The sequence below is a fragment of the Apodemus sylvaticus genome, chromosome 15 (genome assembly GCF_947179515.1).
Source record: "Apodemus sylvaticus chromosome 15, mApoSyl1.1, whole genome shotgun sequence".
Classification (NCBI taxonomy): domain Eukaryota; kingdom Metazoa; phylum Chordata; class Mammalia; order Rodentia; family Muridae; genus Apodemus; species Apodemus sylvaticus.
This window is the reverse complement of record NC_067486.1, coordinates 63,661,071-63,676,013: the sequence shown is the minus strand read 5'-3', so window position 1 is coordinate 63,676,013 and position 14,943 is coordinate 63,661,071. Positions and strand designations below refer to the sequence as shown.

General features: G+C 41.2%; 4 protein-coding genes across 19 annotated transcripts in view; 3 read left to right on the top strand and 1 right to left on the bottom strand.

Annotated features, from left to right (window-relative positions):
• Eaf2 (ELL associated factor 2) overlaps positions 1-14,943 on the bottom strand; it is a 1,192,577-nt gene that overhangs the window by 111,962 nt on the left and 1,065,672 nt on the right. The gene's annotated exons all lie outside the window — the stretch shown is intronic.
• The window catches only part of Golgb1 (golgin B1), a 247,039-nt gene that overhangs the window by 18,123 nt on the left and 213,973 nt on the right, over positions 1-14,943 (top strand). The gene's annotated exons all lie outside the window — the stretch shown is intronic.
• Iqcb1 (IQ motif containing B1) overlaps positions 1-14,943 on the top strand; it is a 228,264-nt gene that overhangs the window by 75,083 nt on the left and 138,238 nt on the right. The gene's annotated exons all lie outside the window — the stretch shown is intronic.
• Positions 1-14,943, top strand: part of LOC127665816 (golgin subfamily B member 1-like) — a 59,257-nt gene that overhangs the window by 5,550 nt on the left and 38,764 nt on the right. Inside the window, exons 4-6 of the mRNA XM_052158395.1 lie at positions 7,512-7,661; positions 9,498-9,626; positions 13,427-13,829. Coding sequence (XP_052014355.1) covers positions 7,512-7,661; positions 9,498-9,626; positions 13,427-13,829 — 682 coding nt within the window. The remainder of the gene's footprint in view (positions 1-7,511; positions 7,662-9,497; positions 9,627-13,426; positions 13,830-14,943) is intronic.

Genomic DNA, 14,943 nt, shown 5'->3' with positions numbered 1-14,943 from the left:
CTGGCGACTCAGGTAAACACCGGCTTGGGGGCGGTGTCGATAGTCGAGGTGTGGAGCCTATTGTTCACAGAACAAAGGCCAGAGGTAGCCATCGGAAGAGTTGGGCAGCTTGCCAGCCAGCTTAGTTGTGGGGGGGGGGGGGGGGAGGAGACAACTAAGCTCTGAACTTGAGCTTAGTAATGAATAATATTCATTATTCCTCCTGTGAAAATTCTTTGTTTAGCTCTGTACCCTATTTTTAATGGGGTTATTTGGCTCTCTGGAGTAGCTTCTTGAGTTCTTTGTATATCTTGGATATAAGCCCTCTGTCGGATGTAGGGTTGGTAAAAATCTTTTCTCAATTTGTTGGTTGCGATTTTGTCTGCTTGACAGTGTCCTTTGCCTTTGTAACTTTGTAAACTTTATATTTTTTTTATATTTGTAAACTTTGTAATTTTATGAGGTCCCATTTGTCAATTCTTGATCTTAGAGCATAAGCTACTGGTGTTCTGTTCAGGAACTTTTCCCCTGTGCCCATGTCCTCAAGGGTCTTTCCCAGTTTCTTTTCTATTAGTTTCAGTGTGTCTTGTTTTATGTGGAGGTCCTTGATCCACATGAACTTGAGCTTAGTAAACAGAGATAAGAATGGATCAATTTGCATTCTTCTGCATGTTGAACTCCAGTTGAACAAGCACCATTTGTTAAAAAGGATATCTTTTTTTTTTCTACTAAATGGTTGTAGCTCCTTTGTCAAAGATCAAGTGACCATAGTTGTGTGGGTTCATTTCTGGGTCTTCAATTCTATTCCATTTGATCTACTTGCCTGTCACTGTCCCAATACCATGCAATTTTTAATACAATTGCTTTGTAATACTGCTTGAGGTCGGGGATTCTGATTTCCCCAGAAGTTCTTTTATTGTTGAGAATAGTTTTAGCTATTCTGGGTTTTTTGTTATTCCAGATGAATTTGAGAATCGCTCTTTCTATGTCTATGAAGAATTGAGTTGGGATTTTGATGGGGACTGCATTGAATCTGTAGATTTCTTTTGGCAAGATGACCATTTTTAATGTATTAATCCTGCCAATCCATGAGCATGGAAGATTTTTCCATCTTCTGAGGTCTTCTTGGATTGCTTTCTTCAAAGACTTGAGGTTCCTGTCATACAGATCTTTCACTTGTTTGGTTAGAGTCACAGCAAGATACTTTATATTGTTTGTGGCTATTGTGAAGGGTGTCATTTCCCTAATTTCTTTCTCAGCCTGTTTATCCTTTGAGTATAGGAAGGTTACTGATTTGCTTGAGTTAATTTTATAACTAGCCACTTTGCTGAAGTTATTTATCAGCTGTAGGAGTTCTCTGGTAGAGTTTTTTGGGTCACTTAAATGACCCAAAACATCTACAAATAGTGATAGTTTGACTTCTTCCTTTCCTATTTGTATCCCTTTGACCTCCTTTTGTTGTCTAATTGCTCTGGCTAGAACTTCAAGTACTATATTGAATAAATATGGAGAGAGAGGGCAGCCTTGTCTAATCTCTGATTTTAGTGTGATTGCTTCAAATTTCCCTCCATTTAGTTTGCTGTAAAATATTGCTTTTATTATGTTTAGGTATGGGCCTTGAATTCTTTTTCTTTCCAAGACCTTTAACATAAAAGGATGCTGACTTATATCAAATGCTTTTCCAGCATCTAATGAAAGGACTATGTGGTTTTTTTCTTTGAGTGTGTTTATGTAGTGGATTACATAGATGGATTTCAATGTATTGAACCATCCCTGCATCCCTGGGATGAAGCCTCCTTGATCAGGATGAATGATCATTTTGATGTGTTCTTGGATTCGGTTGGCAAGAATTTTGTTTGTTTGTTTTTCGAGACAGGGTTTCTCCGTATAGTCCTGGCTGTCCTGGAACTCACGCTGTAGGCAAGGCTGGCCTTGAAATCAGAAATCCACCTGCCTCTGCCTCCCAAGTGCTAGGATTATAGTCCTGTGCCACCACGCCCAGCTTGGTTGGCAAGAATTTTATTGAATATTTTTGCATCGATATTCATAAGGGAAATTGATTAAGGTTCTCTTTTTTTGTTAGATCTTTGTGTGGGTTTTGGTATCAGCAAAATTGTGGCTTCATAGAACGAGTTGGGTAATGTTCCTTCTGTTTCAATTTTGTGGAAAAGTTTGAAGATTTTCGGTATTAGGTCTCCTTGAATGTCTGATAGAATTCTGTACTAAAGCTGTCTGGTCCTGTCCTTTTTTTGGTTGGGAGACTGATCACTTCCATTTATGTAGGGGTTATGGGACTGTTTGGATGGTCTACCTGATCCTGATTAAATTTTGGTAGTTGGTATCTGTCTAGGAAATTGTCTATTTTATCCAGATTTTCCTGTTGAGGATAGGCTTTTGTAGTAGGTTAGGATAATTTTTTGAATTTCCTCAGTTTCTGTTGTTATTTCTCCCTTTTTAATTTCTGATTTTCTTAATTTGGATACTGTCTCTGTGCCCTCTGGTTAGTCTGGTGAAAGGTTTATCTATCTTGTTAATTTGCTCAAAGAACCAGCTTCTGGTTTTGTTGATTCTTTGTGTAGTTCTTTGCTGTGGACTGACCCAGCCGAGGGGATCATGACCAAGGGAGAATCAGGATTTTTGGTTCCCAGGAATGGCACAGGTTAGGAGATGACAGACAAAAACAAACACAGAGGCGGTTTGAATCTGAATGTATTTAGGAGCTCTTGGAGCAAGGGTTTTTATACATGAGGAGCCAGTATTACCATTTCAAAAGATGTATACAATGAAGCAGGTACAATTATAACCATTTGGCACAAGGAAATGCAAAATCAATCATGGATAAAGTTTCCCATGTAACAGATTTAGAGGATCAATCACAATCTTCCTGGTTAGAATATAGAGTCATTTGTAGTTAACAGCAAACCTTCAAAGAGAGTTTCTTATTTGGTCATACCCCTAGGTCCTAATGAGTTTCCATGAGTAATCCTTATCTAACATCTAGCTTTCATCTTGTAAAAACTTCTTAAAATTCAATTTAAAACTGTACTTAATCAATGATTTCCATACCACAGTGTCAGAGCCACCCTTATCTACATACACATAGCCATATAAATTTACATGTTGTCAGGAGGTTGTAATTAAGTAAATGACTATGAGACAAAGTGTTGCAGTTCTTAGAAAAGAGTTTACAGCCAGTGACTCCACTTCAAAGAACAGATTACTCAACCCAGGCTATTAGGATCATCTTGTGAAAAAGGAAAAGAGGAAATGAGCAAACAAACTGCCTTGAGAACTATGGCTCAGAATTATCCTCTAGCTAGAGAGTTCCACAACAGGTCCCAGGAGCCCTCCTCCCTTTGGAGTCTAACGCCTCGGTCTATGGAACTTGTCACACAGAATCTATTGGAGTTGGTGTGGCAGTTCTTTTTGTTTCAACTTGGTTGATTTCAGCCCTGAGTTTGATGATTTCCTGCCTTCTACTCCTCATGGGTGTATTATCTTCTTTCTGTTCTAAAGCTTTCAGGTGTGCTGTTAAGCTGCTAGTGTATGCTCTCTCCATCTTCTTTTCATAGGCACTCAGAACTATAAGTTTTTCTCTTAGCACTGCTTTCATTGTGTCCTATAAATCTGGGTATGTTGTGCCTTCATTGTCATTAAATTCTAAAAATGTTTTGATTTCTTTTCTTATTTCTTCCTTGACCAAGTTATCATTGAGTAGAGCATTGTTCAGCTTCCTTGGGTATGTGGGGCTTTCCGTTGTTTTTGTTGCTTTTGAAGACCACCCTTATTCCATAGTGATCTGATAGGAGGCATGGAATTAGTTCAATCTTATATCTGTTGAGGTCTGTTTTGTGGCCAATTATATGGTCGATTGTGGAGAAGGTAATATGAAGTGCTGAGAAGAATATATTCTTTTTATTTAAGATGAAATGTTTAATAGATATCTATTACATCCATTTGGTCCAAAACTCCTGTTAGTTTCACTGTGTCTCTGTTTAGTTTGTGTTTCCCTGATCTGTCCATTGATGAGAGTGGGGTGTTGAGGTCACCACAATTATTGTGTGGGGTGCGATGTGTGCTTTAAGCTTTAGAAAAGTTTCCTTTATGAATGACGGAGCCCTTGTATTTGGGGCATAGATGTTCAAAATTGAGAGTTCTGCCTGGTAGAGTTTTCCATTGATGAGTATAAAGTGTCGTTCTGTATCTTTTTTGATGACTTTGGTTGAAAGTCTATTTTATTGAATATTAGAATGGCTACTCTAGCTTGTTTCTGGGACCATTTGCTTGGAAAACTGTTTTCAAGCCTTTTACTCTGAGATAGTGTTTGTCTTTGAAATGCATTTCCTTATGCAGCAAAATGTTGGGTCTTGTTTAGGGATATAGTCTGTTAGTCTATGTCTTTTTATTGGGAAATTGAGTCCATTGATGTTAAAAGATATTAAGGAATAGTGATTGTTGCTTCTTGCCATTTTTGATGTAATTTTTATGTTTGTTTGGTTATCTGCTTTTGGGTTTGTTGAAAGAAGATTAATTTCTTGCTTTTTCTAGTGTGTAGTTTCCCTCCTTTTGTTGGGTTTTTCCATTCATTATCCTTTTAAGGGCTGGATTTGTGAAAGATACTCTGTACATTTGTTTTTGTCATGAAATACCTTGGTTTCTCAATCTATGGTAATTGAGAGATTTCTTGGATATAGCAGTCTGGATTGGCATTTATGTTCCCTTAGGGTCTGTATGACATCAGCCTAGGCTTTTCTGGCTTTCATAGTCTTTGGTGAGAAGTCCAGTGTAATTCTGATAAGTCTACATTTATATTTTACTTGGCATTATTCCCTTACTGCTTTTAATATTCTTTCTTTGTTTAGAACATTTGGTGTTTTAATTATTATATGACAGAAAGAATTTCTTTTCTGGTCAAATCTATTTGGAGTTCTGTAGGCTTCTTTTATGTTCATGGGCATCTCTTTCCTTAGGTTAGGGAAGTTTTCTTCTATAATTTTTTTGAAGACATTTACTGTCCCTTTAAGTTGGAATATTCTTGTTTATCTTGACTACTACTGTTACTCATGCTATCTACATATTAACACATTACCATATTACATACAAGTACAGTAAAAAAATAATCTTTCAAACTGCATCAACTTGTGGACCTCAATTTGTATACTCTGGGCATTGCACACAAACACTACCTTTACAAAGCCTCACTCGAGGGGCTGGAGAGATAGCTTGGTGGTTAGAGCACTTTTAACTGCTTTTGTAGGCAACCTAGGTTAGGTCCCCAGCATCTGCATCAGGAAGTTCACAACCATCTGTGACTCCAGCTCCTGAGGATCTGATCGATGCCCACTGACCTCTGTGGACATCTGTCTACCTGTGGTGTGTAGAAACTTCTGGAAACACAAAGATGCACAAAGAAAGTTTTTAAATCTTTTTTACAGTCTCACCTGATATAACAGAAAAAGTCACCTCATCAGTCGTCAGACCAAAATGAAATTGTATCTAACAAAAGTTAATTTATTTAATTTTAAATTTTAAATATTCAACTTTACATTTTAGTTAAGCAATATTATTAAAATGAAATACTTTTGGAGGGATCACATTGTAAGACTTCTCTAGCCTCATGTGGTTGGTTGATACCAAATCATGCAGCATATTCATACAGGTTCCCTTTTCCTCTATATTACCTCCATTCTGCTTTCTGTTTTGAGCTGGGTCTCATTATGTAGCCCGGGCCTGTCTTGAACTCTCAGTCCTTCAGTCTCAGCCCTCTATTTTTGAAATTCCAGGCATATACTACTGTACTCAGCTATTATCCCTAGTGCTGGAGCTGGAGCCCATGGCCTTGAATGTGAGGGGGAGACAGCCTCTCAGTGGAGCTGGAGCACACAGCCTTGACCATACAGGGCAGACAACCTCCCAGAAGCTACATCTCTGGTTCTCTTCATCTTGATGTCACTCCTCAGTTTCTTCTAAGTGGTTTTGTGTATCTGTCTCTAACAATGGAGCCTGTGGCTCTGGTTTGAGACATCAGAGGGTCTAGGTTAGCCCCGCCCTCTTCATCTTTCTTCCTGTAGAAGTCCTGTAGATGTCACCTATACCCAAAGAACAGGAAGTGCCACTGCTCTTCTGTTAGTGGCTGCTGTGGGTTCCAACACACACTTGTCTGCTGCTTTGGATTTTTCCTATTCCCAAGACAATCAGGTGTAGCTCTGTCACTCCCCTTTCTCTCCTTCATTCTCTAATACCAAACAAATCCAGATTTCCATGATTTACCCTTAATGTGTTTTTAGGGTATCTTCCTACTTATATGTCAATATTGTCTTCATTTTTATGTTCGCTATCCAGTTAGTCTGTCTCTTTCCTATGTGACCCTTCAAAGATATTGAAACCAGTGTTGCTATTGCTTCTATCTCCTTCTGAAAAATTGTAGGAATTCAATAATATTTTAAAAATTAGTATATGGAATTCTTTTTTGTATTAAAATAGAAATTAGAAGGGAGTATGGTAGGTATTCAAGACAGATGAGAAAGTCAAAGATTGAAGACTGCCAACTGCTGTGCTTAAGTGGGTATTTCCCCCCTTTGGTTGGATAAGCATCTTGCGGAGATGGAAGAGTTCATCCTGATGAAGCAGCAGCTTCAAGAGAAGGAAGAACTCATCATCACTTTTCAATCACAGCTCAGCCAAATACAGGCAGGGCAGGCTGCCCAGGTAGGACGATGGTCCCTTCACTAAAAAACAGTGTCATGGGGCCCACAGTGGTAAGTGTGGCAGAACAGTCCCAGCAGTCACCTTTCCAAGCTTGGGAAATGAAAACATGACAGTTAGATGTCACACTCAGAGGGTGAGTGGTAGAGTGGGAGGTGTGGTGAATATATGGTGAGTGATGATTCGCATCTTAACAGGAAACACCACAACCTCTCAAAACACACTACTTATGTTGATGAACTTGCCATGGCTTTATTGATGACTAGTTTTGTCTCATAGTTCTAGATATTCCATTCTAATAACACATAGATTGTGTGTTAGGAGAGGCTTGTGCTAAATTCAAAAGAGACTGATAGATAAAGGGAAAGAAGTACAAATGAGTAGCTCCATTCCTTCCATAAATTAAATTCTTGTTAGGATGATATATCTTAACCTTAAGTTCCATAGTGAACATGAAATCAAGAAGCAGTAAAGTGTTTGCAGCTCCCTGCTGATGGTGCTAGGATGGAGCATTCTTCTTCAAACTCATTTCTGAAGCCAGAGTGAGCTGGTTTGCACTGGCTCCCTCAACTCTGTTTTTCTGTTTCTCGTCTGACAATCAAAAACATAGTTCTCCTTTGAGAATGCTTTTGGATCCTGACACATTTTTAATCCCTGGAGGGTCTTTGCCTATGGCACATAACTGATTTTATCTATCAGATACGTTGATAAAGAGGTATCTTCTATCTAGGAATGGTCAGCAGTTGCCTGGCTTAAACTAGTAGTGTGTGTGTGCGTGCTACATAACCGGTGAATTTGCATTTACTGTTTCCATTGCTCCATGACAGGAAGACATAAGAGCTGTCGAGAAAAAAATTAATAAAATAAAATTCCTCTCAAAGGCCAAGATGTTATCCTTAAATAAACAATTGGAGGCAATGAAGACACAAGCAGAGGCTGCTCTGCCTCCAGAAGTCCAGGCAGAGGAGCTCTCCAAGGTATGAGGACAGGCTACAAACATGGCACCTCCTGAGCCCCAGTAGAGAGAGCAGATGTGAGCTGAGCTAAAACAGCTGTGGTGGAAGAATGCCTCCTTTCCTGTGGTTTGCCTTGACTGAAGGCCACATGGGGAGAGCAAAGGCCTACCCAAAGTGTGGGCTTGAGCTGTTACCATCAGAGTTTAAAGGGCTGACTGGAAGAACTGAGTCCTGAAGAACACTGATAACTACAGAGAGGAGAAGCATGTGCTTCTCAGATGAGTTTGATTATTGGTTAGAACATTAAAAAGTAGGATCTCTAAGATTTTGTCCCTGCTCTCAAATCCTTTCATTCCTTAACAAATATAGATTATTCTCTATTCCTATAAGCAAATAATGATAGAGGAGTGTTTCATGAACTGTGGGATCACTTGTCTGGATCACCCTGGAGTCCTGTACAGAGGTTCCCTAGATTACGGGTGCCCCCACAAAGCAGTGTCCAGTCAGGATGAAAGGGACCAAGGAAAGTGGTTCTTAGAGAAGTATGGTGATGATCAGAGCACATTCTCTTCAACTTTCCCTTCAGAGCCACATGTAGGTGTCTACTTACAGAACAGCAGACATCAGGGTTTTTTGTTTTTGTTTTTGTTTTTGGAGCATTTGTGTAAATTATTCTGAGGCAGGTCACTGAACACTAGTTACCAGTCAGCCTAGAGCACCCTTCAGGGGATATCATTTTATTTCTTTAATTTGTCTGTTGCACTATAATTATTCTCAGAAATGTTAATTCTTGAGGTGTGGCCTGGGGCTTCAGTTTCAGAATCACAGCCCCTGAGGGCCCTTATTACTTCCCAGTACCTTGCTGTTCAGAGAAAAGCACTCAGAGGATGATACCTTTCCTTGTTTACACTGGGGATGTAGCTCAGTGGAAAAGCAGCTGTGCCCCAGGCTCTAGACTTAGGCCTCAGTATGGCAGGAGCCTGAGGACGAAGAGGAGGGGAAGGAGAAGCAGAATAGAATGCTTAACATCTCAAAGTTGATCCTTTTCCTCCTTTATGGTTCCTATGGTAACCCTTCCCCTGGCTGTGGAAGCAGGCACTGACTTTTTTCCCATTCAGGTTTGTCCAGGTTTGTCAAACCTCCCTTGAGTCATGCTGTTAGGTTTTTAAGTTATTTCATGCTCTGCTTTTCATTTTAGCTCACTTCTTCCTTAGCCCTCAAACCTTGTGTGCCAGCGTCTTATACCTTCATTTTTTCTCCCTGGTAAATAAAGGATGCCCAGTTAGTCCCAGTCAGATCCAGTGACCCTATAACCACAGTATACTTAGTGTGGGGGCATTGGTGGAGGTGTGGAGAGAGAGAGAAAGTGAGAGAGAGAGTGAGAGAGAGAGAGAGAGAGAGAGAGAGACAGAGACAGAGACAGAGACAGAGACAGAGATGGGGGCAGAAGAAGATAAATAGAGATCATAGGCAGGTAGGTGTCAGGTCCCTTGAAGCTGGAATCCCATGTGTGTGGGGGACCCTGGCTTGTTTTGTGGCTCTGGGATCCAAAGCCTAGTCCTCATAGATTTAAACTGAGGTCTTTAAAGCCAGAAATCCACTGCTCTTTGATAGTTTTTGCCTTGCTCCTGTTGCTGGTTTTGTTTGTTTCAGCCACCTCTCTCAGGAGAGTCCTGTCTGGTTTTGGCCATCTATACTAAGCTGCCTTCTAACTTAAATCCTCCTGCTTCTGCCTTCTGAGTTCTCTTATCCAGTTAATGAAACTGTAATGAAGCATCTCTAATGGACTAGTAGTGTGAAAGATGAAATATGTGTGAACTACATCTTTTAAGTAAGTGACTTTATTACATTTTTCAGCATGATAAAAGCTCAACAGAAGAAGAGATGAAAGTGGAAAAATTAAGACATGAACTCCACGAGAAGGAGAAACTAATTGGCAGTTTTCAAGCCCAGCTGGACCAGGCACAGTCAGAACAAGCCTCACAGGTAGGAATGAGTCACCTCATCATTATTAGGTTAACAAATCACTAATGGCTAATGGATACATATATGGTAGATGCTTCTATTTTTTAAGGATATATCCATATTAAGTTCTATTTGGTATATCTTAACATTACAGTAGGTAGGTAGTAACCAGTACTTAACAATATATAGCATGCACTTATATTTAAAACTAATTTACATGTGTTTAAATATATTTCCAATTTACTAATACTTGAAAGACAAAGAATGGCCTTTGAGTTCTGAGTTTGGTTTGTCTTTATTTACTTAGTCAGTAGCTCTCGCCTGTCCCTGAGCTCTCCCTGTCTGTCCCTCCTCCCTCCTTCCCTCTCTTCCTTCCAAGTCTAGCAGTTGAGTTTACAGGGCTGGGTGGTGCTCTTGCCTGCACTTGGGCTCAGTGTATTCTGTCCATCTATGGTTCATATGTCTTCTGAAACTTGAATTCCATGACTGACATTGACTGCTCTGCTCCAGTGTTGTTGGTTTCTTCCTTTGCAGGCTTCAGTTTTTGCTAACCTTTATGTTTGTTCTTTGTCTTCAGTATTTATTATTTTTATCAATTGTATTTTTGATTATTTTTTAGATTTATTTTTTTCTGTTTTTAACTCAAGACATCCTGCTCTGTGTTTTGTTTTCTCTTCTGGGGTGAGTTTTCTTTTATATCAACTTCCTGATGAATTACAACTTTTTTGAACTTTTCTAATTCTGATTGTCCTCTCATGTCCTGTCCACTTTTTTGAACATCTTCAACTCTGAAATAAGTTCTGATTTCTTTGAGCACAGTGTTCTGCTCCCTACTCTCCATGCTGGTTTTTCAACAAGATCTCATCCTGTAGCCCAGTCTCCCCTGGAACTTGTAGCCCTCCTCTTACCTCAGCCTCTGGGGTGCTCAGATTACAACACGAGTCACCATGGCTGGCTTTTAATGATCCTACATAGTTATTCATCCTGTCTATGTGTGAATGGCTTTGCCTCCATGGCTGCACTGCAGGCAGGCTTAGTGCCCATGTAGGTAGAAGAGGACATCACATCCCCAGGAGCTGCACTTACAGATGGGAGAGGGAACCAAACCTGTGTCTGTTGCAGGAGCATCAGGAGCTCAGGGCCACTGAGCCATGGCTAACCCTTTGTATGCACTAATCCTGGGGCATTTTGACTAGATTCCCCTCTATTCCTGCTTTTGTGTGAAAGAAAAAGTTGTTTTTCTAAACATTTAGATTTGTTTTAGGAAAATGAATCTGTAGACTTCTGTTTTGTGATTTGGTACTCATGTATAGGAGCTGGAGTTCTCTGATTTGTGGCCTGCTGCCTCCCATCCTTTACTTTGGTCTGTACCAGCAGTTACAGCAGTCATAGCCAAACACTGGAGTCTATTCACTTTCCAGAACAGGTGACTATCTAAGCAGACTGTGGAATGTCTGCAGTAAAATACTGCTTAGGAATTCCAGAGGAGTGAATTATAATTAACTAGTCTTCTTTCATTTTGAACTGCAAGCTATCTATTTTTTAATTAGATGAAATATTCTATTATGATTAAAATAATTAACTTTATGTTGTATTTTTGTATGTCTTGATTACTCATGCTATCTGCATATTCAAATTAAAACATTACCATTTGAAATAAAAATACAGCAAAACAAATCATTCAACCTGCATCAAATTGTTGACCGCAAGTTGTATACATTCGGCATTACACACACACACACACATACACACACACACTGCATTTTCAAAGCCTCACTGGAAGGGCTTGAGAGATGACTTGATAGTTAAGAGCACTTTTATCTGCTCCTGTGGGCAGCCTAGTTTATGTCCCTAGCATCTGCATCAGGAAGTTCATAAGCACCTGTGCCTTCAGCTCCTGAGGATCTGATCCATGTCCTCTGACCTCTGGGCATCTGTATACCTGTGGGCATAGAAACTCATGCAGGCACACACAGGCACATAGAAAATTTATATCCTTTTTAAAAGTCATATCATCAGTCGTCAGACCAAACTGAAACTGTATTAATAAAAATCAATTTATTTCAACTTTAAATTTTAGTTAAGTACTATTAAAATGAAATACTTTTGGAGGGGTCACATTGTAAGACTTCTCTAGCCTCATGTGGTTGGTTGATACCAAATTATGCAGCATATTCATATAGGTTCCCCTTTCCTCTATATTACCTTCATTCTGCTTTCTGTTTTGAGCTGGGTCTCACTCTGTAGCCCAGGCCTGTCTTGAACTCTCAGCCCTTCAGTCTCAGCCCTCTGTTTTTGAAATTTCAGGTACATACCACTGTATTCAGCTATTATCCCTAGTGCTGGAGCTGGAGCACACAGCCTTGACCATACAGGGCAGACAGCCTCCCAGTGGAGCTGGAGCCCACAGCCTTGACTATGAGGGGCAGTCAGCCTCCCAGTGAAGCTGGAGCCCACAGCCTTGACTATGAGGGGCAGACAGCCTCCCAGTGGAGCTGGAGTCCACGGCCTTGACCATACAGGGCAGTCAGCCTCCCAGTGAAGCTGGAGCCCACAGCCTTGACTGTGAGGGGCAGTCAGCCTCTCAGTGAAGCTGGAGTCCACGGCCTTGACCATACAGGGCAGTCAGCCTCCCAGTGAAGCTGGAGCCCACAGCCTTGACTGTGAGGGGCAGTCAGCCTCTCAGTGAAGCTGGAGGCCACAGCCTTGACTATGAGGGGCAGTCAGCCTCCCAGTGGAGCTGGAGCCCACAGCCTTGACTGTGAGGGGCAGTCAGCCTCTCAGTGAAGCTGGAGGCCACAGCCTTGACTGTGAGGGGCAGTCAGCCTCCCAGTGGAGCTGGAGCCCACAGCCTTGACTGTGAGGGGCAGTCAGCCTCTCAGTGAAGCTGGAGGCCACAGCCTTGACCCTGCAGGGCAGACAACCTCCCAGAAGCTACATCACTGGTCCTATTCATCTTGATGTCACTCCTCAGTTTCTTCTAAGTGGTTTTGCCTATTTATCTCTAACAATGGAGCCTGTGGCTCTGGTTTGAGACATCAGAGAGTCTAGATTAGCCTTCATCTTTCTTCCTGTAGAAGGCCTGTAGATGTCACCTATACCCAAAGAACGGGAAGTGCCACTGCTCCTCTGTTAGTGGCTGCTGTGGGTTCCAACACACACTTGTCTGCTGCTTTGGATTTTTCCTATTCCCAAGGCCATCAGGAGTAGCTCTGTCACTGTCCCCTTTCTCTCCTTCATTCTCTAATGCCAAGCAAATCCAGATTTCCATGGTTTACCCTTAATGTGTTTATAGGGTATCTTCCTACTTACATTGTAAGTATTGTCCACATTTTTATGTTCATTGTCGAGTTGGTCTGTCTCTTTCCTATGTGATCATTCAAAGATATTGAAACCAGTGTTGCTATTGCTTTCTGATATTCCTCCTATGCCTGCCCTCTTATACATGCTTATATATGATGTTCAGCCTGCTTCAGTGCCTGGACCCTGAGTTCCTCCAGTTCACAGACTAGAGTGATGTACTCACTGTGACTTGAGTCCAGAGGCTGATGGTGCTACAGACAAGTAAGTAGAAGACACGTGCCTCCTTCCTCATGGAGTGTGCTCTCCAACAGGAGAGGCACAATGAAAACATACTCATGCCAGGCAAATGCGAATGGGAGTGGTCCAGAATACCCAGAAAGCAAACATGGAGGGTATTTGTTACTCCACAGGTTCAGGGCCTATGTGAGGCTCCTAGGGCATGTGTCAGGATGCTCCTGGAATGAGAGAGTACAGTCGTTGTAGATCCTGATGTTGAGTGCTTTGTTTGTTTGTTTTAGGTTCTTTCACAGCAGCTACAGCTGCTGGAGGCTGAACATAATACTCTAAAGAATACTGTGGAAACAGAAAGACAGCAGTGTAAGAAATTAATGGAAAAAGTAGAACTTGTAGTGGCAGAGAAAACATTATCCTTCCAGAACCTGCAGGAAGAGATGTATCAACTTCGGAGACAGTTGGAGCAAGCAGGCCAAGCCCGGGCTGACCTGGAGACTCAGTACAATGCTCTCCAGCAAACACATAAGACAGAAGTGGAGGAGAAGACAGCTCGCATTTTGATTCTTCAGAAGAATGAGCAAGAACTGCAGTCTGCCTGTGATGCTCTAAAGGAGGAAAACTCAAAGCTGCTTCTGGAGAAGCATGAACAGGCTGCGGAGTCAGCCCAGGCTGTGCAGCACCTGGAAGGTCAGTGTGTAGCTTTTAAAGCCACACCTCTATACCCTTAGTAGATTGTACTTCCCACCTTCAAGGCTCTGTAGAGGCAAGCTCAGAAGGAAGGCATCTCCTCTGGTGTGGTCTCCTCATGCCTCTCAAGTCTTAAGTCTCAACTTTGTCAGCTCAGTGCTAAATACTGCTCAGCCGTGGTCTGGGCCCTGAGGAGTCCTGTGTAAAACACAACTGATGAGAAGACCAGAGTGCCTATCGTGCATAGAAGGGAATGTTTCTGGAAATGTCAGGCCACATTTAGACATACAGACTAAATTGCATGTAGTCCTCTGTAAGTCTAAAGGCGGTTCTTCTTGCTTTTGTTATGGGTGAAAATTTCCTTTTAAAGAAAACTTTGACTCTAAGCAGGTTTTAACAAACATTTTAAAACAATTTTATTAAAATTGAAAATGACTCTAAAAATTCACCATTTTAGGAGTTTATGAAAAAAGAGTGCAACTCGCTAAACTCCCATAGTCCATGTCACCAGCATTTTAAAAGTGTCCGTGTAGTACTGACAGATAGGAATGCTCATGATCTTGGAAAGAGTTTAGGAAGAACTAATTTGTAATCATGTACCTCAACGTTGGTTTTCAACCAGAAAGTTTAGAAGGCATCATGAAGGAAAGGGGAAATATCTGAGTCCATTGTCCCCTTCCCCAAACCATGGTCATGTCAAAACCCTACTGGAAACTCTTGGTGGGTCCTTAATACTTTAGTGGAGCACGAAGACTAATATAAACCACCAAACCATTATTCTTTTCCTTTTTGTCTGTTTGTTTTGTGTTTTGTTTTCTGTCTTTTCACAACAGGGTTTCTCTGTACAGTCTTAGGCTACCCTGGAACTTGCTTTGTAGACCAGGCTGACCTCAGAGATCTGCCTGCCTCTGCCTTCTGAAAACTGGAATTAAAAGTGTGCCTGGCTCCACCAAACCCAGTTTTAAGGGGTAAATGAAAAATGAGTATTTTAAGTGTCTAGGCCTGTGTTTATTAGCATGTTAGCAGTTAGTTATGCCTGTTGATGGCATCCAGAGAGAGAATCCCATACATGCAAACAGTGTGTGTTCACAGCCTCCTGACATCCTTCCTCAGA